This window comes from Anabrus simplex, chromosome 13 (genome assembly GCF_040414725.1).
Source record: "Anabrus simplex isolate iqAnaSimp1 chromosome 13, ASM4041472v1, whole genome shotgun sequence".
Classification (NCBI taxonomy): domain Eukaryota; kingdom Metazoa; phylum Arthropoda; class Insecta; order Orthoptera; family Tettigoniidae; genus Anabrus; species Anabrus simplex.
Window position 1 is genome coordinate 88,821,688 of NC_090277.1, and position 26,015 is coordinate 88,847,702.

General features: G+C 39.4%; 1 protein-coding gene across 2 annotated transcripts in view; it reads left to right on the forward strand.

The window, feature by feature from the left end:
• The window catches only part of Madm (MLF1-adaptor molecule), a 367,777-nt gene that overhangs the window by 282,651 nt on the left and 59,111 nt on the right, over positions 1 to 26,015 (forward strand). For both annotated transcript variants that reach the window (XM_067156994.2, XM_067156995.2), the window contains 2 exons: positions 17,969 to 18,193; positions 25,864 to 25,994. In XM_067156994.2, the coding sequence (XP_067013095.1) occupies positions 17,969 to 18,193; positions 25,864 to 25,994 (356 nt within the window). The remainder of the gene's footprint in view (positions 1 to 17,968; positions 18,194 to 25,863; positions 25,995 to 26,015) is intronic.

Here is a 26,015-nt window from a genome sequence, read left to right on the forward strand (position 1 = left end):
TGGTTTTGGAGAGAAATGTAGGCGGTAAAAATGGTAGAGGAGACCAAGGCAAGCATATGACAAAGAGATTGGAATAATGTTGGATGCAATAGTTACGTCAAGAGGTTAGTACATGGCATGGCAGCTGCATCAACCTAATCTGATTATTATTATTATTATTATTATTATTATTATTATTATTATTGTCTTTATTGTGGTGAAGTTAGGGCTCCCGGCCCTTTCTTACACTTAACCACTTCATGTATATACAATGTAATTTTTACATAAAATTTAAACATATGAAATTTTTACAACCTAAAGTATAACTAAAGCAACTAAAGTATCACTAACTTACGAGATGTCAGCTTCCGTAGCTTAACAGTTAGCACTTTTACTTGCTGTCCTCAGAGGCCTGGGCATGAATCCCGGTACTGATAAAAGTTTAAGAATGACTCCAGGTGGTTAAAATGGTACAAGCAGCTCGCCTCAATCCGGAGTAAGCCTAAAGAAAGAACTGCACCACCTCGGTTCTCGAGGGCATTAATTTACTTTAACTGTCCCCTTTTCGTGACAAAATTCTTGAATTGCGGCCTCTCATAAAATACTGCATTTCATACTAGTACATGGGCTTGTATAAGAATACAGAAAAAAACGCCCTGGAACCCACTTTTATCGGTATTTATTCCATTACTAATGTGCAACAACAACAAAAAAAGTTTTCGAGAGCGCTACTATAGGCAAAAATGCGTCTGTTAATATTTCTTGATAGATGTAGTATTTTTTCACGTCTCTTAGCACGTGTTAATGTAAAATGTAGCTTCCACCGAATTCTCGGTCTTATTTATGGCTGTGATAGTATAGAAGCTGCTGAGATATGACTTGTGCTGAGTAATGGCATTCGGAGCTCGACCAATGCGTCTGGATTTTATGAAAGGTGCTGCTGGTAGGGATAGTCTTGCTGCAATAGAACTTTCTGGCCCAGTGAGGAAGGCAGTGGCAAACTCCGCCATTTATCCTCTCTAGAACGGCCTATGTTGGCGCTGCGATCTGTTTTTTCGGTTTCCCTATAACCGTAAGGATCCAGCCAGCCTTCGGACTTATTATTTCCGGTACCTAACAGCAAAAAATACTGTTTTTAAAGAAACATGCTCATATTTTTGCTACTTGTTTTACGCCGCACGGACATGGACATGTCTTTTGGCGACAATAGGATAGGTCAGGGCTTGGATTGCGAAGAAAGTGACCGTGACCCTAATTACGGTGCAGTCTGGTGTGAAAATTGGAAGCAACGGAAACTATCTTAAGGGCTGCGGGCAGAGGGATTCGAGCTCCCCGTCTCCCGAATGTAATCGTGATCTAAACTGCTTAGCCAACTTGCTCAGTACTGAAGTTCATTGTAGTGCATTCTGGAGGGCACGCGCAACACACTGCTTGCTTTGCAGAGAATGAGCGCGTGGATTGTATACATTCCTCTCAGGTCCACTTTTCTCGGAAACAGTTGAACCTATACATACATTTGTTGTGGATATCCATAGGGTTTGTATCTACGTGGGAGGTGAATTCTGTTTTGATAATCAAGTCAAATGTGAGGAACTTGCATTCGAGAGATAGTGGGTGCGGACCCCACTGTTGGCAGCCCTGAGGATGGTGTTCCCTGGTTTCCAGTTTTTACACCAGACAATTGCTGGAGCTAAAGCTATTTTTTCATTGACATTTAATGAAACTTTTTTTATTAGTGTCCATGTTGTGTATTTATACAGAGATAAGTGTATGATTCCATGACAAATTATTTTATTTTACAAATTATTACAATTTTCTGTGGCAAAAAATCGACCACTATCCATTTAGGGAAACTGAAAATACATATGTGGTTTGTAGTTCATATTATAACCACATTACATAAATTGGTTTTTACTGTGAAGAATAGATAGTTTCCACTTCAGAAATGTCATTTATGCTATTGAAGTGGCTTCTTTCCCGTGGCTAGTTTGTTTCTTTGTACAGTATATAAGCATTTACAATAGCAGCATCAAGGAAGTAATAAGAGTTCCATCCAGCCGCGTCATGGAGAAAGCAAATTGACAGGAAGATTGGGACCGTATGGCTCAGAATATGTGGAGCTGTTGAATTACGTTGGTTTCTTCCCTTGTATGAAAAATACGTATTGTTTACGAGCTGTTGAGTTACCAGATTCCGTTCCTGTCTCCGATTCACTGCTAGAAGCGCTGTTGTGTAAGCCTGCATTAGATCTGTCTGAAAATGTGGGACCTTCATAGTCTGGATCTCCAACGCTGTCATGTGAACCAAAGTCCATAATCAAGTCCTGTGTGAAACTGCCCCTAGATTATTGGTTAATACCTCTGATTGCTGGTCATAGGCTTCCCTGGGTTGGGGCACCGGAAGAACGTCCTCAGCATCTGAATCACTTCCATATTCAGAATCTGTTCCGATATCAACCAGCATCTCTTCGATCTCTGGGGCATTCAAACTCCTTTTTATCGTGATTCTATAAATAAACAAAAATAAACAAACAATATCACATCAGTAGGTATGCATTTTGCTAACAAAAACAGCCGTGTTTATTACTGGCCCAGTTTCCATATTTTTAGGGGATTGGAGGTGAATTCCGGATTAGGTACTTGTTTTATAGCCGGATGCCCTTCTTACCGTAACCTCTACAGAAGAGTTGACGAGATGGAAATGGACAATGAAACATGCACAATCACAGAGTCTCCGACACAAGAGAAGCTATAATTCAAAATAAACATTCCTGACCCATCCTAGAATCGAACCCGGGAGCTTCGTATGGGGAGTCCAGGATGGTATCCACTCTGCTACCACGGCATACTGACAAAATAATCATAAAACGGTTAATGCTATGAAAACCTGACTTTTGTACTAAGAGGTTGCATCCAGTATGTTCCTCTCAAGTTCATCTATATGCAAACCCACACAGTTTAGCTAATAACATCTTAACCATAAATAGTGTGTGTAATATAAATGCAATGGTATGTTGTATAAAGCCTATACTGTCAGAAATATGATTAATGAAAGATCATATACATCCCGCGCGTTATTTATAAAGTAAAAGTACATTTGTAATTCGCAAGAAGTGAGTTATGGATGAATGATCCGGAATAATACATAATCAACCAAGTTAGACTTATTATTTTACAAAGGGCCTATCGAATTATACTTTATAGACACATTACCATCATCAAAATGTCACTGAAAGAGCAATTAAATGTGGTAAACACATTCACGTACCGCCAAAAATGTAAACCATGCGTCCAGCAATCTTCCAGAATGCACTGTGGTTGATTACTCGACCACAATAACAAAACGGTGTTGCTCTCTCACGCAAATTAGAGAAACCAAGGTGTGGCTATGTTTTCGACAACAAACCATTCCGAGAGGCAGCATTTTAACGTATGACTGATTATTGAAAAATGAGAATGGAAGAAATGTGACGCCTAATACAATGTGGTTAAATTATTGACCACAAACCTGTAAGGGTTAACGACACGGTTGCTTCCTTCCCACTCGTAGCCCTTTCCTATCTCGCATCGTCGCAATAAAACCTATCTGCGTCGGTGCGACGTAAAGCAACATTGTAAAAAACAAAAAAAACAAACTGCTAGGAACATACCGTATCATGCGCTCCTTTTTTATGCTGACTATATACTTGAAGTACCATTTATCGGTACACAAGACTAAGGACACGATTGTTTCTTAAAGCAATAGCCCTATTATTGTCTAGGCCACAATTACAGAGCTTTCGACGTTCGGAGTATTTTAAGGATTGGGAATAGAATACATTAAGAAAAAACATAACATGTTTGATGAGCTTATTGCATTACTTACGCTTGGATATGGCCACCTGATTAGTGTTCTCATATAAGCCAAGGGACGCTGGTCAAGCATCCTGAGTCGAATGGTCTTTCCTTTCCATCAGCAAACTTAATTTATGGTTAATTCTGATAAAATGCTAATCGCGAGGAACAAAAATACCACGCGTTCACTATTTTTTGAACTACTGTACATTGTCGATATAGGTTTTTATATGCTCGTAGTTTTAAGATTTTTAGTCTCTTTGTTTGTATTATTATCATAATACAGTTATTAAAATTATTGTTATTCCTTTAAATACAGTCACCGTCTGTTGTGTTTGGGGAAGGATCGCTGGTCTGGACATAGATAAACTAATTTCACTCGATCCTGCAAATTTTCAAGATTGTTTCTGAACTTTACCATTACGCTGAGACATTTTCACGAGATACCTCCGGAAATTATTTTGGCCGTTTCGGTTTATTGTAACGTTGTACGGATATATCACGGAAATCTCAAATTATTTTCCACTTCTTAAAAACAAATTTATTGATCAACTTGATTTTTTTGTAAAATAATTTTTCCACTTTCTGTGCAAGCTCTTGAGATGACGTGATGTCGTGAGCAATTGATTTCTTGTTTCTCGAAATCGCGTGTCCTCGCTGAACTATGAGAGTAATGTTTATAATCAAGTGGTAGTAAATCCTTCGCGATCCAGACTTCACGTCTGCCACGTACCGGTCCGTGCGCACGCCTCTTGTTTCCGGCGGAATTCGTTAAACATTCGTATTGAATTTTCTGCCCTGTGTAGAGATCAGAAAGCAGTGTTGCTGATAATCCTGCTCGTTGGCCCTCTTATCTAACAGACTCGGTTCCCCCTAACGAGAGAAATTTTTTTCTCAAGGTGAACAACCACTATTACGAGTCATCCATTGCCAGGAGGAAACATCGGCCCAAGGTTCTGGCGGTTTCGATTTGGACGTGTAGGAAATGTGATTCGGTCGCCAGTGTTGCCAATAGTATCATCCATTCTTAGCTCTACCAGGACACGCCTATATGTAAACAATATTAATGTAGACACGAACAGTGGAAAAGCCGTTGTGTTGGTACACATGCGCTGGGCGCAGAATTCTGGTTGTGTATTACAGTGCCATCTCTTGACGCCGCAGCGAACTAAAACAGACGTAGTGCAATGGTGGCCTGTTTGCAGCAGAGGTGGGCGAGTGAATATTGGATTCTTGGGGGCGACCGTGTGAGGAGGAAGAGCCTAGGATCGATTCCTGGGACGGAAACAGCGCGAGGGGCTAAACTCGGCTTTCAAGGGGTGTACAACTTCCCTTCTTCGAGAACTATGTTGACGCTTATCATACGACTGGAAAAGAAATACCTTGAGATATTTGGTCGATATATTCAGGAAATTCCTTTAATTAGATCCAAGTTTGTAATCAAGTTACCGCTAATTGAATGACTTCCGAACAGTACTGAACTACCCTACCAGATTGACAGAGTCTTTAGGGGCTCCGTGAGAATGGAGCAAAATAACGGCGACTCGATTAAAATAATGTTTGCCAGAAGATGGGGAAAAAATAAGACTAATAGAAACGAAAATATTGAAGAAAGCACTATAGAAAAAATACTGTATTCGTGTAATATACCTGTGTATTAACAATTTATAATACATTAAACAATAGGCATTAGGTTCTCATTACATTTTACCTCTTAGAAGCTCATCTTTTTACAGCTGTCAGTTTGTAAAATAAAATAGGTGCGATCTATGTTTTTATAATTCCTTATCAAAGAAGGCAAAAAGTAACTTTAAAAAAGCGTATTTGGGTACCTCACTACGTTACTAACCCACCTAAGCAAAAGTAAGCTATAATAATATAATTCTGCCATTACCAAAACTGTTACTTCCTAGTAGTCTAAAGATGGTTTTCCGTGGTTTCCCATTTTCACACCAGAGAAGTGCTGAGGCCGTAATGAAGGCCACGGTCACTTCCCACTCCTAGCCCTTTCCTATCCCATTGTCGCCATAAGACCTTTCCGTTCGTGCAGTGTAAGGATAAACAAAATATAGTATACTCACAAAACACGACTACTTTTGGAATATGAAGGGGATAAGGTGAATAACGTATAGACTATGCAGGGGTAGTTTCAGCTCGAGAAATAATACACTGACAGATCCTTTAAAGCTGAATTGTTGAAAAGAGTTATTCAAACTGTAAGGAACGTTAACTCTTGAGGATATACAGAAAAGAAGAGATGTATTAAAAAATGTAATTATTTTATGTCACAGAAGATTTTAAAACTGATGAAACCGGTTCAGACATTAACAGTGCATTATTAGTGTTATTAAACCAGTGGACCTCGAACCAGCCCTCAGATGCAGGTAAAAATCCAGTGCTATTTAACAAACTGATATTGATAATATAAACTCATTTTTGAAAATCGGGTGTAATAAACGTTCCCAAGTGTCCGCCTTCGTAGCGTAACTGTTAGTACTATTAGCTGCCGTCCTCGGATGCCCACGTTCGATTCCCGGTACAGTCAGAAATTTAAGAATGGCAGGAGGGCTGGTACGTGGTTTTAAAATGGTACATGCAACTCACGTCGATTGGGGGTGCGCCTGAAAAGAGCTGCATTACCTCAGGATGAGGACACGAGTTCACTTTTTTAATGTTCTCAATTGTTATGACAGTGTTGAGAATTTATAGATGTGTCGTGATCACAAACACTACTTTTGAACGAACATATCCGATGTTCAAAGGGCTAAAAATTGGCGATCTTCAGTGATACAAGAACGACTGAATTCGCTTGCTATTATGGCCACTGAATATGAAATTTTGCAAGAAAAAATCATTCAAATATATCTTGAATTTCACCACCTTGTTTTTTCTTTAGGGAAGTTAAAATTTTAAGTTTTGCTGGTTTATTAAATTTGTATTTTTAAATCTTCAGTGATATTCTGTACATGGGTAATATTGTTTGATATGCCTGATATACAACATTTTTTGTTAAATACCGGTAACACCCTTGTTTAACTTTAAAAAATTGTACATGTTTTTGTAATAACATTGGTTTGTTGAATATTGGTCAAATTAAAAATAACGTCCTAGGGAATAATGTATATGTGAGGGGGAAAGGGGGGGGGGGGGGCGAAATTTCTGTTATAATAACCGTATGTCCTCAGCTACCGTGTGCAGCTATTTTGATTTGATGTCGTCTAGGCTGCCAGCATTTCATTTTCTGTGTGCTTTACTGCACTCGACTAGATGGCAATTAAACTAGTATCTGTGGCTGAGTTTTAATGAATTTTGTCGGGTGAATACCAAATATGTCGGCCGCATGGTGTAGCGGTAGCGTGCGAGCCTCTTACCCGGAGGCCCCGGGTTCGATTCCCGGCCAGGTCTGGATTTTTACCTGCATCTGAGGGCTGGTTCGAGGTCCACTCAGCCTACGTGATTAGATTTGAGAAGCTATCTGACGGTGAGATAGCAGCCCCGGTCTAGAAAGCCAAGCATAACGGCCGAGAGGATTCGTCGTGCTGACCACATGACGCCTCGTAAGCTGCAGACCTTAGGGCTGAGCAGCGGTTGCTTGATAGGCCAAGGCTCTTCAGGGCTGTAGTGCCATGGGGTTAGGTTAGGAATACCAAATATGTCGCCAGAGATCTTTTACATGCCGACATGTACGACATCAAATGCTGAATGCAATTATTTTGGCCCTTCAAAGTTCTAACTACCTCTGCCAGGTTTGAACCCGTAATCTTGGAATCCGGAGGCTGACGCTCTACCTCTGATCCACGGAGGTGGCTGAGATTTCTATTGCCTAGCCTCTTCAGACCACAGGTAGACAAATGTGTACCTCCACGTCTTAATTATTTGGTTAGTGGCTGTGTACGTTACGTGAATATTGAACATAGGAACACATTTGTCGAACCGTGAGTTCGTGAAATCTACTGTACATCAAGGTCAGCTTACACCAGAGCAAGACCGCACTCGAGTGAAATGCTCAGTTTTGATATTTCAAGATTAGCGGACAGACCCAAGAGGTTTCGTACCATTATATATCTTAATGTTTTTAGGTTTTTGTGATCTTTAAATATTTTTCCTCACGTCTTCCTACTTGGTGACTGCATTCATCGCTCTGTTTATTTTTAATAATACGTCCAAGAATATCGTAATTCAATGTAAATATTGGTATACTCACTATATGAGTAACATCTATCACAACGACCATGTGAATTGAAAACCCATTATAATATTAAATTTTGTATTTAGGAAAATTTTGGTACCCAGAATGAATAAAGATAAAAAATGAAGACCTGCACCGCAATATTACAGGCATAATTAAAAGACGAAAACTACAATGTTATGGTCACCTTCACAGAATGAACAATAACTGGCTAATTAAGAAGATTTATATCTCCAAATTAAAACACACCACCGGTTGGCGGGAATAGATACGATGGTATATACAAAGATTGAAGATCGCAGATGACATCATAACTAACAGGGTGGCCTTCCGACACAGATCACTTCTTCAGATTTTTCGCTTTTGCAAATTCGACGTCAACCTCGGAGAGTGTTATCGGAGGAACAGAGCCTACGTATGAAGTAGTTCTGAAAAGAGAAGAAAAATACCGACTAAGCGGTCTATAATTGGCCAAATTCTTTTAAAAAAAAAAATACACAAATTGGAGCAACTGAGACCATTATGTATTAAGGAAGAAAGTAAATCAATTATTCACCTTATCTAGTTGTGGGTATACTTCCGTGGAGTGTAGTCCTGCATTGCTTTTGATATAGATTTTAAATACCGTGTGGTGAAAAACAAATCTTAAAAGATATTATTCCCACTTACCTAGTCGAACGCTTGAATCTACTGTACTTCATTCGTAGACCTGAAGTTGGAATCGCAATTTTGATAAGAACCAACCTGAGTGAGATTTTTCTGCTTGTTGCTGGAGCATAGTAACTAGTGGTGAGGCAGGAACAAAAGAAAACTGGGCTGAATTAAAGTTAACTGAGAAATATTTTGTTCGCATACAAGTGAAAATTACGTTTTCAAAGAGTAATCAGTAAAATAACAGTTGCTTCACAGAACACCAGTCGTTAGGGAACCACTGACTTTTCCCCCCTTTTTTTTCGCGTGGGACTGGAATGATACCAAAGTTTGCAAAGAAAAGTAGATTACTTAACTTCGCGCGCGCGCTTTACTGAATTATTTCGCCCTATAAATTTTATTTTAGTTAGTGGCTTCTAGCATTTCAGATAATTTACCATTTACTTTACGAAATAATGGATTCATACAATTCTCATCACTAAACGAAAGTACATCTTTGCATTTGCTGTCTACAGGGCCACTTGAAGGAATACCTATGTTTAATTTTAAGAACATTCCCAGCAGTGATGGATATTATAGCATACGTTTGATGTCTTTGGAAATAAGAAAGTACTTCGTCCAGCACTGGTGGAGCTACTGGAGTCGAACTGAAAAAGTTATATTCATCACCACATATTTTCCCCTCGTTTCTGCTTCCATGTTATGTACTGCATTGATTATTAGAATGTGACAATTACAGTGTTATTTCAAGAAGTAAATTACCAGTAAAAATCATTTTGTAAAAAGTAATGATTACGAGTAAAAATTATTAAAAATATTCGTTAGAAGTAATCCGGTTACCTTTACTCAATTACCTCCCAACTCTGATAGTACTAGTGACGCTGTATACGGATCAACCTTTTTCATAGCAAGATAATTTCATCGACTACATGTTATCATTGGTATAACCTTCCTTTTAACATGTTTAATACGACATTTAATATGTCATTTTCCTATCGATCACAATTTCGGATTCGAAGCCGCCGCATGATATTGACACTGTTCACATAGTATGATAATTCTCCATATATTTCTATTTATTGAAGAGGAAGATAATCTATTTAGTATGCAAGTACTTCCAATCAAAAAGATTGATAAATTCAAAATGAATAATCTGAATCATATTCATTGTTACAATATTTACAATTATCTTAACATCAATTCTAATGACTCTAGCTTCTATCTTATCTAAGAAAACTATTAATGACCGAGGAAAAAGCTCCCCTTTTAAATGTGGGTTCGATCCTAGAAGTTCAGCACGGTTACCTTTCTACGATTATTGCTGATTGCCGTGATTTTTCTCATCTTTGATGTAGGAATTGCCCTCCTCCTTCCGGTTATTATCATAAACTGATCAAATATTATATCATGAACATGACTTCGTGAGATCTACAAACTCCCTGTTATTTGATTTTTTTTTTTCTCCCCTCTTCCCGTGGAAGTTACAGGACAGTCGTTGGACATCTGCTCTGTATCTGCGCTCTAGCCATAACTGTAGATACCACTGTGGAATTCACTGCGGACAAGTGATAATTTGCCTTTTAGGTGCTGTCAGCTATAAATAGGGGTAGTGAATTTACACATAATAGCGATATAACACGGAATGTTTCTAAGGGCTAGTAGTTGTTTATAATGTAATTTCGAAACTACATAAAAGTGCAAAATTTATTGTAAAATGCGATATAAATGCAAAACAGACTTCATTTTTCTTACGGAAATATAAATCGAGTAGTTCTTGCATCCGTGGACTGTCTGCGAATACTCGCACAGCTCTACCATGAGCGACCGTGGTCTTAATTAAGGTACAGATCCGGTATTTGCCTGGTGTGAACATTAAAAACTACGGGAAACCATCTTCGGGGCTGCCGACAGTAGGGTTTGAACCCACTGTCTCCCAAATGCAAGCTGATTGCTACTGGCCACTTTCTCGTTGCTCTGCAGTGTACTTGAGATCCTACGAAGATTGTAGGTGCTGAGAGCTATTTCAGTAAATAAAATGTAATTGGCCGCTTCCTTTCCTCTCCCAAAAGACCTGTCGGTGTCGGTGCAACGTAATAAAGCAAATTGTAAATATAAAAATACGCGAATCTTCACCACTGCCTATGGACGGCACCTCTTTGTCTCATTGGTTTGCATACAACATGTCATAAATACCAACCTAATAGGCATGATGAGTCGGAAATTCTTGTCTACTTGAAAAAACGAAATTACCTTCAGTCATTTGACGTAGACGTTGTTTCACGGGGGCTTCTTAGCACCACCAACAGGTCGCTTTGTGATGAAATTTGCAACTCTTGTCATGTTCTATGATTTCCTTCATCTGTGTCTGTGATTTATGAACATGGCTTAGATTGATTTTGTGAATTAATATTTAATAATGCTATTGGTTTTACTTCTCACTAACCACTTTTACGGTTTTCGGAGACGCCGAGCTGTCGGAATTTTATCGTGCAGGAGTTCTGTTACGTGTCCATAAAGCTACCGAGTCGAGGCTGACGTATTTGAGCACCTTGAAGTACCACCGGACTGAGCCAGGATCGAACTTGCTAAGTTAGGTAAATGGTTAGTGTTCTGGCCCAAGGAGTCCTGAGTTCGATTCCCTGCCGGGAACTGGTTAATTCCTCTGGCTCGGAGTGTGTGTGTGTGTGTGTGTGTGTGTGTGTGTGTGTGTGTGTGGGCGGGGAGGTCTCCGTTATAATTCATCGTAGGTTGGACACCATCCTCACACATCCGCAGGTCGCCTATAAGGTTAATTAAAATATCTGCACCAGGCATCACCGAAGGCCATACGACATTTTTGTAAAACTTTTTATCTCGAGGTTAACCGACTTACTGCAGATGTCCTAAGCATGTCGTCAGTTACTTTGTGCTTGTTATTTGGTATTTTATTCTCCAAACATTGTATAGTGTTACTTAATGAGGCTAATTAACCTTTTCATCTTCGCCCATCTTATCTGATGCCCCACTTAACCGTTAGATAGCATGATTCTTAAATCTTCAGTTTTATGATTAGTTCTGTTTTCCCATCGTTAGTCCACCACCGGTGGTTTCAATAGTTTACATACTTTTTTACGCATAATTAATTTTTGTTTTTTTTACCGAGCTCGATAGCTGCAGTCGCTTAAGTGCGGCCAGTATTCAGTATTCGGGAGATAGTAGGTTCGAACCCCACTGTCGGCAGCCCTGAAAATGGTTTTCCGTGGTTTCCCCATTTTCACACCAGGCAAATGCTGGGGCTGTACCTTAATTAAGGCCACGGCCGCTTCCTTCCCACTCCTAGCCCATCCCTGTCCTATCGTCGCCGTAAGACCTATCTGTGTTGGTGCGACGTAAAACAACTATCAAAAAAAAAAAACTTTTTGTTTTCTTAGTGATTGGGCCTCAAACAACGAGCCTTCAGATCCTGGCCGGGAATCGTACCCATGGCCTTCGGATAATAGGCAGGTTCGCTACCCGTAGACCGTAGGCCCGACGTTGATAATATGCTTCGTATGCCAATTTGTTTTATTTTCTTTCAAGACAAATTGATTAACTTTCACTTCCGTTTAATTCCTAGCATCTTTTGGCTACAACGAAAGTTAGTTGTCCTTTTATCAAATTAGCAACGTATCACTTCTCTCCAGACGAGGTGCTGTATCCCCTAAATTGTGAACACCTGTTGCCTAACATGTGTGTGAATTTACACACCGAATGACCTGGCTGTGAGCTTGCATTCGGGAGATAATAGGTTCGAACCCCACTGTCGGCAGCTCTGAAGATGGTTTTCCGTGGTTTCCCATTGTCACACCAGGCAAATGCTGGGGATGTACCTTAAGGTCATGGCCGCTTCTTTCCCACTCCTCGCCTTTTCCTACACACTCGTCGTCGCCATGCCTTTGTCGGTGCGACGTAAAACAAATTGTAAAATATAAAAGTATTTACGAAAATCTTCACTACTCCCTATAGACAGCATCTCTTTGTCTCGTTGGTTGTGTGCTCTGCGGTCACAGCATACAAAATGTCATACCAACCTAATAGACGTAATGAGTCGGAAATTCTTGTCTACTTGAAGAAGTAAAAAGAACGAAATTACCTCAAGTGAGTTGACGTCGCTTTATGTTTAAAATTGCAACTCTCTCATGCACTGAGCTTATGGGGCTGCATTTGAATTAGCAGGGATTCCGTCTGTACCATGCTCCTTTCTGATTTCCATTGGTCAAATCTCTTCTGATGCCCGGGAATATTTCGTTCTCACGCCTTTCATGGACCTTCCCTCCGGTTAACCAATAACATTCATTCATTGATGGATCGAACTTGTTTCACCATCTCTCATAATTATTACTAAGAGAAGCGCTCTATGTAGATCATTGTTAGAATGTTGGCCTCCATATCTCAAGATCCAGTTCAAACCCGGGGCAAGTAGTTTGTTTTTGAAGGGTGGAAAACAGTCTGTTCGACACTGTTTGGCGACCGATGGATCTTGTTACTTTAGGGTAGTAGGCTTACTGAGAATATTTCTGGGGAATCTCCTGTAACCATTCTTCGGACATAATGTTCCAAATTTTTTGTTAACCATGTACGTATATATTATACTGCTGATTCCACTTTGAATTCCTTCAATACTGTTTCATTTATTTCATGGTCCCATCGAGTATATCCCACTGTTCTCCTAATGTATTTAATCTCACTAGTGGTCATTCTGTTAGCATCAGTTATCCTTATTGTTAATGCTTCATTTTCATAGCATAGGACTAATCTTGCTTACGTTTTATATACACTATGCGGGTGTGTCTTTGAACTAAGGATGGCTTCATAACTTGAATTTTAACTCTTGAGGGTTTTGTATATTTCGTGCTAAGTCAGGTGACCCAGTTAATACCGTTCTTTGAAAGCTTATTTTATTACAGCACTAGCTGATGTACCCGTGCTTCGCTACGGAATTCTACGTTGTATACAGAATTCTAGGTTAGGTGGTGTACACGTGTGAGCAAGATTGTATGAAATTGCATAGCTCTTAACATTATCCTAGAAACGCGACGGGGAATTCACCAAACATTTTTTCTCATATGAAGACAGAGTTAAGGAATTTTCACTGTAATGGTAGATTCGCTTGCATACCATCAGTCACAATCAGGTTCGGGAGCTTTCATTATAATGGTAGACACGCACTCTCCACCTGCCTTTTTACATCCTCAAAAAGACTTAGTGATTTTCCCAACTGAAATGAACATACACTACAATGACGTCAGTAGGAATGGGGCGATTAAAAGCAATGCTTTCATATGAAATATTCGATCAAATGAAAAACCACACATTTTCTCACTTTTAACGAACAGGACTAAGCTGCCGATCTAACTGTCCAAAGTTCCAAAACTGGAATGACCAGGCCGCAGGCTGCCGTGAGCCGTGAACACTCTTCGTCCCTTTTCTGCACGAGTCGAATAGTGGCGACTCCCAGGGCAAAAACTATGCCCTTTTACTAATCTGTTTCCTAGGAGTACCCCGATGAGTCTGAAAGTATCAATTCACTACACTGGCAGCGGAAGAATCTATCTGACTTGGAGGCAAATTTTTCCTCCTAGCCAGAGGAGAAACCCCCTCTTCACTGCTAATTTGGAATAAAATGAATGTAGAATTTAATAAAAGTGAAGAGGAAGAAGCTTTTCTTTTATTAAGAAATGGTTCTTTTCAGGGTTGAATATTGAGTTATTTAGTAAATTGTGGCGCTATAATTTGGAATAAGCCTAAATTGTAATTATAGACCAAGTCATACTACTAATACTACTACTACTACTACTACTACTACTACTACTACTACTACTACTAAGTGAGGCTCTGCCTTAAGTGTGCACATTGCTCATTCAAAACAGCGCATCAGAGAAGGGATTGAACAGCTGGAATACTATGATGAACCAGTGTGTTCCGTACCAGCAGTATCAGAAAATATATGAACCAGAGAAATGGCATGTTAAAGAAGAAAGTTTTCTTACTCCCTGGCTATTTCCTGCCAATATTCAGTAAGGCTGTTAAACTCGGTACGCAGAAGTAATCCTATCGGAGTTGAGTGGCAGCATAAGAGATAAAGAACATCACAATAAATAATGGTCAATGTAATGTTATTGTTGATCAATATTATGCGCTTTCGATATTGTAGGCCTTCACATTTAGTTTTCTTCCCACTCTGAAATACCACTCATATTATAGTCGGTACGTTAAAACGGAATGAAACATAAATGACCGTGAGTTGTATTCTCTATAACTTTTGTTATGTAGTACTTTTAGATAGGATCAATAACATAGGTATTTAAAAATTACATTTTAGGCGCCTTCCCCTAAACTACAGTTTCATCCAGGGTGAATAAAATTGTTTATAGCTTAGACTGTAGTTTCTTATTCCCCGACTATATATACCGATTTACATTAAATTCTGTCAACCCATTTTCTCGTGGCTCGGTGTTGATATGGACTTGGCAACAAAAATACAAATTCATGAATATCTGTGTTATCGTAGCCATTACGATAAAAATGTATAAGATATAAATGGTTGGAAATTTAATTCTATATAACTTTGGCTATGTAGTATTTATCAATACGACCACTAATAATATTTCATTCAGCGCCAATGAAATTATTTATAGCATAGATTGCAGTGGCTCATTCTCAGACTTCGCATACCAATTTTCAGTGAGATAGGGCCACTAATAATGTAAATATTTAAGAATTAAGTTTTAGGCCTTCCCGTAAACTACCATTTCACTCAGCGTGAATAAAATTATTTATGTCCTAGATTGTAGCGACTTATTCCCCGACTTTGCATACCGATTTTCATTAAGTTCTCTGTAGCCGTTTTCTATGATGCGTGTACAGACAGACAGACAGACAGACAGACAGACAGACAGACAGACATTACGGAAAAGTAAAAAAGTGCATTTCATTGTTACTGTGGACATGATCGATACAGAAATGCCATTCTTTTCAAATTCTGAGCAATGCACAGACAAAACTCTTATTATAGATAATATCGGTTGCAACATTCTTGGCTGGTACCTTGTTCTCCGCAACCAGCTGAACGCGGCACTGCTGTGGAACTGTATAACTTGCCCCCGACCCCTCACTCCTTTCCAAGGGATTTTAAAACAATTCCTGCGCTTAAGAGAAAAATGAAAACTGCCATGGGTGCCCCTAAACCCGCGATATACCTTGCCTGTTGGTGGGAGACGGTACTTCCTCTTCTACGTCCGACTTTTAATTTTTTTTCTTGAAAGGAAAACACCTAACTGCATTAGATTTTTGCCTTTCCCTGAGAGCTAGGGGGGAGGGTGGGGGGGCGCGGCCCCACCTTGCCCCCGTGTATGAGCGCCCTTGATAACTGCTAAACCATGCATACAATTTATTTACTGCAAAGGATGCTGTTTTGATAAGGATTAAATCATCAATCTCAAAATATGGTTTCTACTTTTAACTGTAGCTAAAACTTTGAGGGCTATCTTTTACAGATAGGTATATACCGTAGCGGATGTTTTTGTGGAACCTTTTATGCTTTGCATACAATTCTTCCACACATACTTGGGGTCTAGTCGTTGATGGTTTAGGCAACATAAGTAAAGAAAGCGCTCCGATGGATGTTCTTTATCTTCATTAAAATCGCCGTTGCTCGGGTATCTCTTCTTGTCTTCTGTTTTATATACCTTAAGATATTAGTTAAGAAATGTTATTACAGTAAAAGTTGCAAAACCATTGCACACTGTAACGAAGAAAATACATCAGTTCAAATCTAAATAAATAAGTTCTAAATTATAGTGTAATGTATGTATTATTTAATTGCAAGAACAGCCTGTTACTACTATGTCCCTGATTGTTCATTGCTGGCTTATCATCACTGCAACCTGCGTTCAAAGTGACAGTTTGTTTTCTTTTCCGCCCCTTTAGACAGAATTTTGAAACCCCTGTGGGTGGGGGACGCAGATGAAGAATACCCCCTCGGCATCCCCTGCCTGTCGTAAGAGGCGACTAAAAGGGGACGACCAAGGGATAATGGATCTTGAACCATGAGATTACCTGTGATTAGTACCATCTCTCGAGGAACACTATGGGTCGACTTTGTGTAATTAGTACAATTTTAACACCATGGTTCTGTGATGTGGATCACTATGGCTTTACAGTACCCGTGATTAGTACCACTATATGCGGAGCACCATGGGTTTACATTGCCTTGGATCAGTACTACTATGAAATACCATGAGTCTACGTTACCTGTGATTAGTACCATCACGCGAAGAACACCATGGGTCGACTTTACTTGCGATTCGAACAATTGCGTGAGGAACACCATGGATCTGTGATCAGTATCATCGTGGGTTGATCGCTGTGGGTTTACAGTACCCGTGATTAGAACCACTATAACACCATAGGTTTACGTTGTCTGTGATTAGTACCACTAGGTGAGGAACACCATAGGTCTGCGTTACCTTTGAGCAGTACATTCCATGTGATTAGTACCACTACACGAGGAACACTATGGTTCCACTTCACTAGCGATTAGTACCATTATGGGAAGTGTGGACCTAGATTTTTGATTCCTTTAGACAACAAGCATTATCGATTTAGGATTTTGATTTGGATGCAGTCACTTGTTCAGTTTATACCATGGCGTTTGACTTTCCACAGCCTTTTTCTTTTGATTAATTTGGAAAAGCAATGCGTGCCGCAAATGTTCTTTATCAGGCACAAACGTCGACATGATCACTGAATGATACAGCACAGACGCTAGTGTTTGGCGGACTCATCGTGTGTGTGTGTGTGTGTGTGTGTGTGCGTGTGTGGGGGGGGGTAGGTTAATGTCAGACGAACAAACTGACGTATGTGTCAAATTCATACGCTGTGTACTATTCACTGGGGCCATCTCTTAGTGAAACCGGCATACACCTGGTATACCAACTATAAGGGATGCTTTGCTGCCGTCGGAGGATGCACGAGCAAACTCCCATAGCTTCACTATGTAACCTTTAGCGTTAACTGAAACAACGATATTACTCGCGGATGAGAGAAAACCTGAGCAATCATTGCAGGCCATTTGAAATTCATTTTAATGCTGTGTTTTAGATTAGTGAAGCAGCGCTTCATTCGCTTCGGTCCATCGTACGCCACTGCTAGGGGTAATCTACGACTTCGACCACTCGGAATATTTCCTTAACTTCCATGAGTTTCTCTGATTAGACATTTAGATAATTTCCTCCCTTGATTATGAAATACGTTTCTGTAAGGAAGAAGTGCTTAATCGTTCATTTCTTTTGTCCAGGTGGAGCAGCGAGATGTGCCGGGGATCGACTGCGCCTACCTGGCGATGGACACGGAGGAGGGCGTCGAGGTGGTGTGGAACGAGGTCCAGTTCTCGGAGCGCAAGAACTTCAAGGCCCAGGAGGAAAAGATCCAGCAGGTGTTCGAGAACCTCACCCAGCTCGAGCATCCCAACATCGTCAAGTTCCATCGCTACTGGACTGACACTCACAACGATAAGCCTAGGGTAAGTGGCGTAGCGTCGGCGGAGACTGGCAAGGGGAGGTCGCCAGGTGGTTTTCTAGAAAAGTTTTCACATTTTGAGTATTTGCCCTTCATTAAAAAATATTTTAAGCCTGTTCGAGCGTTTTTTCGTATGAGCCTTACTTTATTCAAACTTGAACGTTTAAATTCTATCCTCAAACTTTTGTAGTCTTATTCCCGCAGATATTTCTGACTTGTCTCCATGGTGTAGTTGCTAGCGTACTGACGTTGGGAACTGAAGTCTCAGAGTTCGAATATGACCTTGATCCTTTTTTTTTCTCTTGTTTTCTGTTCCTTTTAAGTCTTATGTTTTAGATACAATATTAAATATGTTAGAATGCATCAAATACTTTATTTGTTTTTTTCTATTTACAATATTAATAAATATGTGCTTTATTGTTTACATTATTTACGAAATTTGTCACATGTTTACACTGTTCTGACAATGAATCGCTTGAACTGACTCATTATTATACTTATGGGTGGTATTTTTCACAGAAGCATTAGAAACAGAGCATTTTGCGACAACGAGCACAATTAATAAATGCAGGTACAGGCCAAGAATAACACTTTGACCTTATTACTTCATGCAATAAATAGATGTTCACAAATTTAAAAAGAAAGCCGGGTGGAAAATCTGAGACTTCAGTTCCCAACGTTAATGCGTTAGCACGGAGACAAGTCAGAAATATCTGCGAGAATAAGACTACAAAAGTCTGAGGATAGATTTTAAACGTTCAATTTTGAATAAAGTAAGGCTAATAGACAAAAACGCTTGAACAGGGTTAAAACATTTTTTTAATGAAGGGCAAATCTTCAAAATTTGAACACTTTTTTTAGGAAACCACATGGCGACCTCCTCTTGAGTAGACCAAAATAAATACATTAATTAAATGAATATACCGTACTAGCTTAAGCCCACCTGGTGGCCATGATCGTTAAGGCGCTGAAGTCTAAACGTTCCGACACCAAGGTTAGCCGGTTCGAGTCCCGAAAAAATGTTCACCATCAGAATGTTGGCCGGCAGGATAGGACAGGTGGTGGTATACAGTTTATCACTAGATTGCGTGCCAAAAGCCTGGATTAAATTCCAGACCTCTCCGCAATGCTCATATGGAGTGAGGGCACATGACGCTGTTGATCGTGATTCTTCTGTCGGATGGGGATTGAGCAGACCCCTTGGTGCTATTCGACAGGAATAGGCTTTGTGCCGGCACTGGGTTTCACCCTCTCCCTATCATATATCACGTCATTCATTTCATCTCATTAACTCCTCTGATGATGTTGACATCAGGAAGAGCATCAGGTCATAAAAACCCGCAACGACAGATTCATCTCGCCTCATACCCGACCCCGTAGGGAAGCGGGACAAGGGTTGGACAAACACAACACCGTACTAGCTTACTGTCTATCAAGTTACGAAAGGTCCTTTGTTGCTGCTGCCACGTGTTCTCTTGGTGCCTTATGCTTAGGCAACCTTAATGCAAGAGTCCAGTCAAGTAGAGACTGGAATTATCGCACTCTCAAAGAAGCGAGAGTTATATGGCTTTTATACTAAATATTTACTTATTGAGGGAAGGGCAAGTTTATTTATCTTGAAAAATTGGCCTAAGATTGAAACTGGAGAGAGATTTTTGAGGTTTGAATCTCGTACATCTGCTTCCTTAAAGAGAGCGGAAACTTGATGGTAGGGAATGGCAGTCGGGCAGCAGAGTGGTACAGGTGTTAACTGTTTTGTTTTGGAAGTATGGAAGTACTCTGTTGATTTAATTCCACATTCTCTTTAATTTCAGCCTTTTTGTAAAATAATAATTAATAAGTATTACTTTGATAGGTCAAAGAAGAATGGGTGTATTTTAAAACAGTCATGGCGGAGTCTGCAGAAAAGGCCTCTGAGAGAGTATCAGGAAGGAAGGAAGAAAGATAAAGAAATGCTCTGGTGGAATGACAGGGTAAAATATATATAGTTAAATGGAAGAAACAAGCTTGGAAAAGATGGCTGAGAAACAGAACAACAGAATGAAAAACAGAATACAGGTACTGCAAGATGGAATGCTCCAAGGTGGTTCAAGAAGAGAAAAAGAAATGCTGGCATAAATTCACTGAATCTCTGCAAGAAGTTACAACCGGAAGCAAAAAGATCTTATTCCTATGTGTAAAGAAGAAAAACCCAGGTGAAAGTGCTAACTTCCATTACAAATGAACAGGAGGAAGTGATGACACAGAAGCAGGATATATTGCAGAGGTGGGGAAAATATTTTGAACAGCTTTACAATGTGCAGAATACCTCGGTACAAGAAGAAATCAAAGAATCAGATTTAGTGCAGATGGAAGATAAGGAAAACAAGGTGTCCATGGCAGAGATTGAGTGGGCCACTAAAAGAATGAAACGGGGCAAGAGAGTTGGAATTGATGAGGTCACCACAGAAATGATAATAGCAGCAGGAGCAGTTGGTCTGCAGTGGTTATATAGACTTCAGAGCGATATGGAGAGAAAAGAGTGGACGAAAGGGTTCATTATACCAATTTTCAAGAAAGGAGCCAGGAAGCAATGTGAAAATTACAGAGGAGTGACACTGATAGCTCGTACAGCTAAGATCCTTGAATGAATCTTGGATAGACTAAGAAACAGAGTAGAGGGAAAATTGGCAGAACACCAGTATGGATTCAGAAGAGGCAGGTCCACATTTGACCCAATATTTACATTGCGTCAAATGACGGAAAGGTATTGGGAATATGGAAAAGACATGGTAGTAACGTTTCTAGATATTGAAAAGGCACATGATAGTGTCCCAAGGAATTTGGTATGGAAAACATTGACAGAGGCACAGATTGGGAATGAAACAATGCAGATGGTAATAGCATTGTATCAAAATTGCAAAAGCTCTGTTAGAACAAAAGTGAGTCAAACTGAATGGTTCAGAGTTGAGACAGGTTTAAGACAGGGAAGTTTATTGTCTCCCTTACTCTTCATTATCATCATGGATAGAATTCTACATAATATCAAGGAGAAGATGATGGGCAAGCAAATAAACTTTATGCTTTTTGCTGATGACATTCTAGTTTGGGGAGATACTGAAGAGGACGTACAGACAAGTTGATTTATGGAATGACGAGATAAATTTTGGAATGAAGATTAATACTATGAAAAGCAAGACTTTGATCATGACGAGAGGTAACAGAAAATCCAGGGGAGTGGTAAAAATAGGTAATGAACCTCTTGAAGTAGTGAACATTTTTTAATGGGCAGCATAATGTCACACGATGGAAATTTGGATGGAGGAATTGATTTAAGAATACAGCAGTCTGCAAGTGTGTGTGTGTGTGTGTGTGTGTGTGTGTGTGTGTGTGTGTCTCTCTCTCTCTCTCTCTCTCTCTTTCTCTTTCTCTTTCTCTTTCTCTCTCTCTCTCTCTCTCTCTCTCTCTCTAGTGCAAGAAGGTTTTATACTCATCCTGTTATAAACCTATGCTTCAGCAGCCTGGACATTAAGCGGAACCAAAGTAAGATACAAGCAGCTGAAATGAGGTTCTTGAGGAGCATACGGGGAAAGACCAGACTAGACAGATTACGAAATGAGAAAATAAGGAGAAGCGTGGGAGTGTGTAAACTTCAAGAAGAGATTGATATAGCAAAGCTAAAATGGTTTGGACACATGAGCATGAAGAGAACATTCATGGATACAGAGACTGCTGAGGGGCCTAGGGGACAGCCAGCAATGAGATGGAGGAGCTCTGTTGTGGACTGTATTGCAAATAGAGGAGTCAATAGCAATAAAGTACTAGGAGAGGAATGGTCAAGTATGATGGAGGGCTTTGGTACAATACCCTACCCACAAAGAGTCTGGAAAAGGGAATGGATGAAGAAAGGAGAAAAAGACTTTGATAGACAAGTGTAATGAAATTTAAGATAGTTAAATTATTTTAATGAGCATTAACTTATGGAAACTAAAATTACTTCGTGCCCATGTAAAAAAAAAAAAATCCAAACTTGCTTTTTTACACCCATTTTACCCAGACCATGTGGTCACGATGTGCCACTGATGACCACAAAAAGTATAGACACTAGATAGATATTTGTCTAACAAGAGGAGTGTTGGTCTTTTACAAGGTTAATCTTTTTGGGGTACAAAATCAATACATATTTGGAAATTCTCTTGAATTCACATTAATTTTAGACATTTTAGCATTGAAATGTTCCAGTACCAGCTGTTAGCCTTTATATCAACCTGCATTCAGAGAGACATGAGAGAGAGAGAGAGAGAGAGAGTAAACTGCACAGATTTTTAATTTTAAAATTATATATACTCCCTGCTGTAGTTTTAACTTTGATATAATTTAAGGAAAGACTATATACAAAACTGATGGGGAATCTGCCACCCAGATGACAGCTCTAAATGTAGATCAGTGATGGTGGCTTTGAAAAGAGACATACATGTAAATTTTAAAAGAAAGTTTATATTACTTTATTATTTGACTTCACTCAAACTTTCACTTATCCCAAGGAATTAAGGCCAGATGTTCTTGTTTTGATAATATTACATAACTATTTACAATGTTTTTATTACTACTATTACTATTTTTTCTAATATACATCTCATAGACAATTATTATTTGTCAGAACAGTGTTTGTTTAAAAATATGCAAATAAATAAATGAATAGGTCTATTTTCACACTTGGAAGTTGTACTTATGGTTACTGTAACTATGATCACAACAAAGTATAACAACGTTCTATATGAGTGTTGATAACTCTGTCGACTTACCACATATGACTAAATAGTTCTTCAAAAAATCTTACTCTACATTAAAACCAGACCCAGATCTATGGAACACAAAATTCCGCATTGAAGGGGCCAACTGCTTATGGATTTTAGAGGGAGTTAATATTGACGATTGACATGGTATGGTGACACTTCAGGAAGTTGGTAAATTTTTGTAGTGATCGATATTCAGCGAGTTTCAAAGCCTCGAAAGACTTGCATAAAATGAATTTCATTATAAAGCCCGTATTGTGGTACATACACTTAAAAGATATGGTCAAATATTCCACCTTTACAATACTGAATTTGTTTATGTAATTATTTAAATAACATTTAAAAAATAACAAAACAAGTTTCATCTATCTTGTAGACATCATCAGCCGAAAAGTTTTAAGATTAAGAACAAAGGACAAAAACATATTAAAAATAATTGGGACTGCCGAATGCGTCAGTTAAAATGTTGAAGAGTATGCTGGAATATTCTGAGCACAACACTTGAATACTGTTAAAAGTGAAAATTAAAATATTGAACATATGAGATGGTTCAATAAAATTGGACTCCATTACCAAATATGGTCAGAGTAGCTAACTCTTCATTCAGTATTATTTTACATGACACATACTATGTTGTTGCCCACTTCCAAAATACAGTTGATCTTCTCCATGAGCCGGTCTTTGATCTCAAGAACCAAAGTGTTAGTCGAGGAACTCTGAAAAGTGGTGGTAAAAGGGGCTCTGGTTAAGACGCAGCAGGTCGTTATGCTACTTAGGTTCCAGAATGGGTAAAGAAAAGAAAAAGTAAATAAATGCAATGTAAATTTTAATCTTATACCAGTTGTACAGTACCATTTGAAGTAATTCCACATACTGTATATCAGTTGACTATATTTGTAAGTAGTACAGGAGATATTATAAGTAGAATTTTATTAACAATGTAAATTTATTAAGGATGAGCTGTGTGTTTAATAGAAAAAATTGTTAGCGTAAATTATATAATATTGTATTATAGGAAAATTTTATTCCCTTGTTAATTTAATATTTAGTGCTCGACAATAATGTATTTTAGTGTACCATTTGCCACCGAGGTAGACACCTCATTTGCAAATAAAGGGATTTTGATTTTTGATTTTGAGTGTTCCATCCAAGATATATGCAGGACTCGGCAGTAGATCCACATCCCCAGCACTTCTATGTTCTTCCTGTCAATTTTTTTTCTCAGCGGTGTGTGTGATAATCTGAAGTTTCATGGCATTTAGCAGCTTTTCTTTTGTACCCCCGCTGGTCTGGGCAAGTCATCTCCTTATCTCCTTCAAGTAGCCTCCACTGTTCGAGATTAGAATTACTGGATGGATTAATGATCTCCACTATTTCAGATCCAGCTACTCTTCTCATGCATGAACCCCCTGTGTGTAGGGGACTAAGACTACACCTATGGTATCCCCTGTCTGTTGTAAGAGACGAATAAAAGGGGCGATCAAGGGATAATGACATTAGAACCATGATACTACTTGTGATTAGTACAATTATGCGTGGAACACCATGGGTCGATGTTACTTGCAATTTGTACTACCTTGCGAGGAAAACCATGGGTCCACGTTACCTAGGATCAGTACCATTATGTGGGGAACACTATGGGTCTGGGCGTTCCTTGTGATACGTGTCATGTGTATTCTGCTGGTCGGTTCCACTGTGTTCAGGATGGGCCTGCATTACCTATGAGTAGTACCACTTTATGAGAAACACAACGGGAATACCAGCGGCTGTGATAAATCCCACTATGTGAGGAGCACCATGCTTGTGATTAATACCACCATACAAGAAACACCATGAGTCTACATTACCTGTGATTAGTACCACTATAGGAGGATTAGTATCATTATGAGGGGCCAGTGACGTGGATTTTGGGACCCTTTAAATAATGAGTATCATCCCAGTAATTGAGACATTGTGAACAGGATCCACTGATTGTTTTTGTTTCACAATCATTTTTTGATCACCATTCGTTGTAAATTCTAGTCAGTGGATACATTTTGAAGTTTGCATTTTGTTGCACCTCGTACCATTAGGAACCGACGACCTATCTGTTAGTCCCCTTTAAACAATAACCATAATCATCTCATGCCTGACAGATTGTTGTTTGCTCTGTTCACGATCATGGCTTCTGTGACGCTGTTGTTGATCTGAAGCCCATATTCCCTGCCAACCAATCCATAAATATTTCCAACTCCCTGGTATTTGTTGTTATGATGAGAGGGTTGTCAGTCTACCTCAGGTTGCTGAAGCTGCCTTCCTATTCATCGCGGACCTATCTCGTTGTTGTGTTCATAGTAGATGTTGTGTAGTATAGGCAACAAAATTCATCCTTGCCTGACTTCTGTTTCAGTCTTGAACAAGAACATTTCATTGACCCATACCTTGGCTCTGTTGTCAGTGTAAAGTGCTTTAATTAGACGTGTCACATTATCTGGAACTTCTATGTTCCGAAGTACAGTATGTCCCTCTAAGGCTCCCTCTTCATAGATTAAAATGCCTTTCTATAGTTGACAATGCACAAGAATGTTGTGTTATTGTATTCTCAGGCCTTCTCAGTGATTTGTTGAACGTTCAAGATCTGTTCCCTTGTGCCGTTGCCTGGCATGAACCCACTCCGCTCTTCGGCTATTTGTCCCAGTAGGAAGGCTTTCATTTGCTTGTTGACGATATGAAGAACCTTGTGAGCATGAGGGATCATTGCTGCAGTTCTGTAGTTACTGCAGCCTGTTTCATATGTACAAGGATGTGAAAGACTCGTAAACAACTGCTTCTTCAGATACTGTTATACTTCATAGGGCCAGTGTCCTGATGAAGTAAGTACCAATTTTACTGTACAAGTACTGGTTACGTGTGTTTACAGGTGATCTTCATCACCGAGTACATGTCATCTGGGTCATTGAAACAGTTCCTAAAGCGTACCAAGAGGAATGTGAAGAAACTTCCATTGCAAGCGTGGAAACGCTGGTGCACCCAGATATTATCGGCCTTGAGGTGAGTACGAGGAACAGTGAC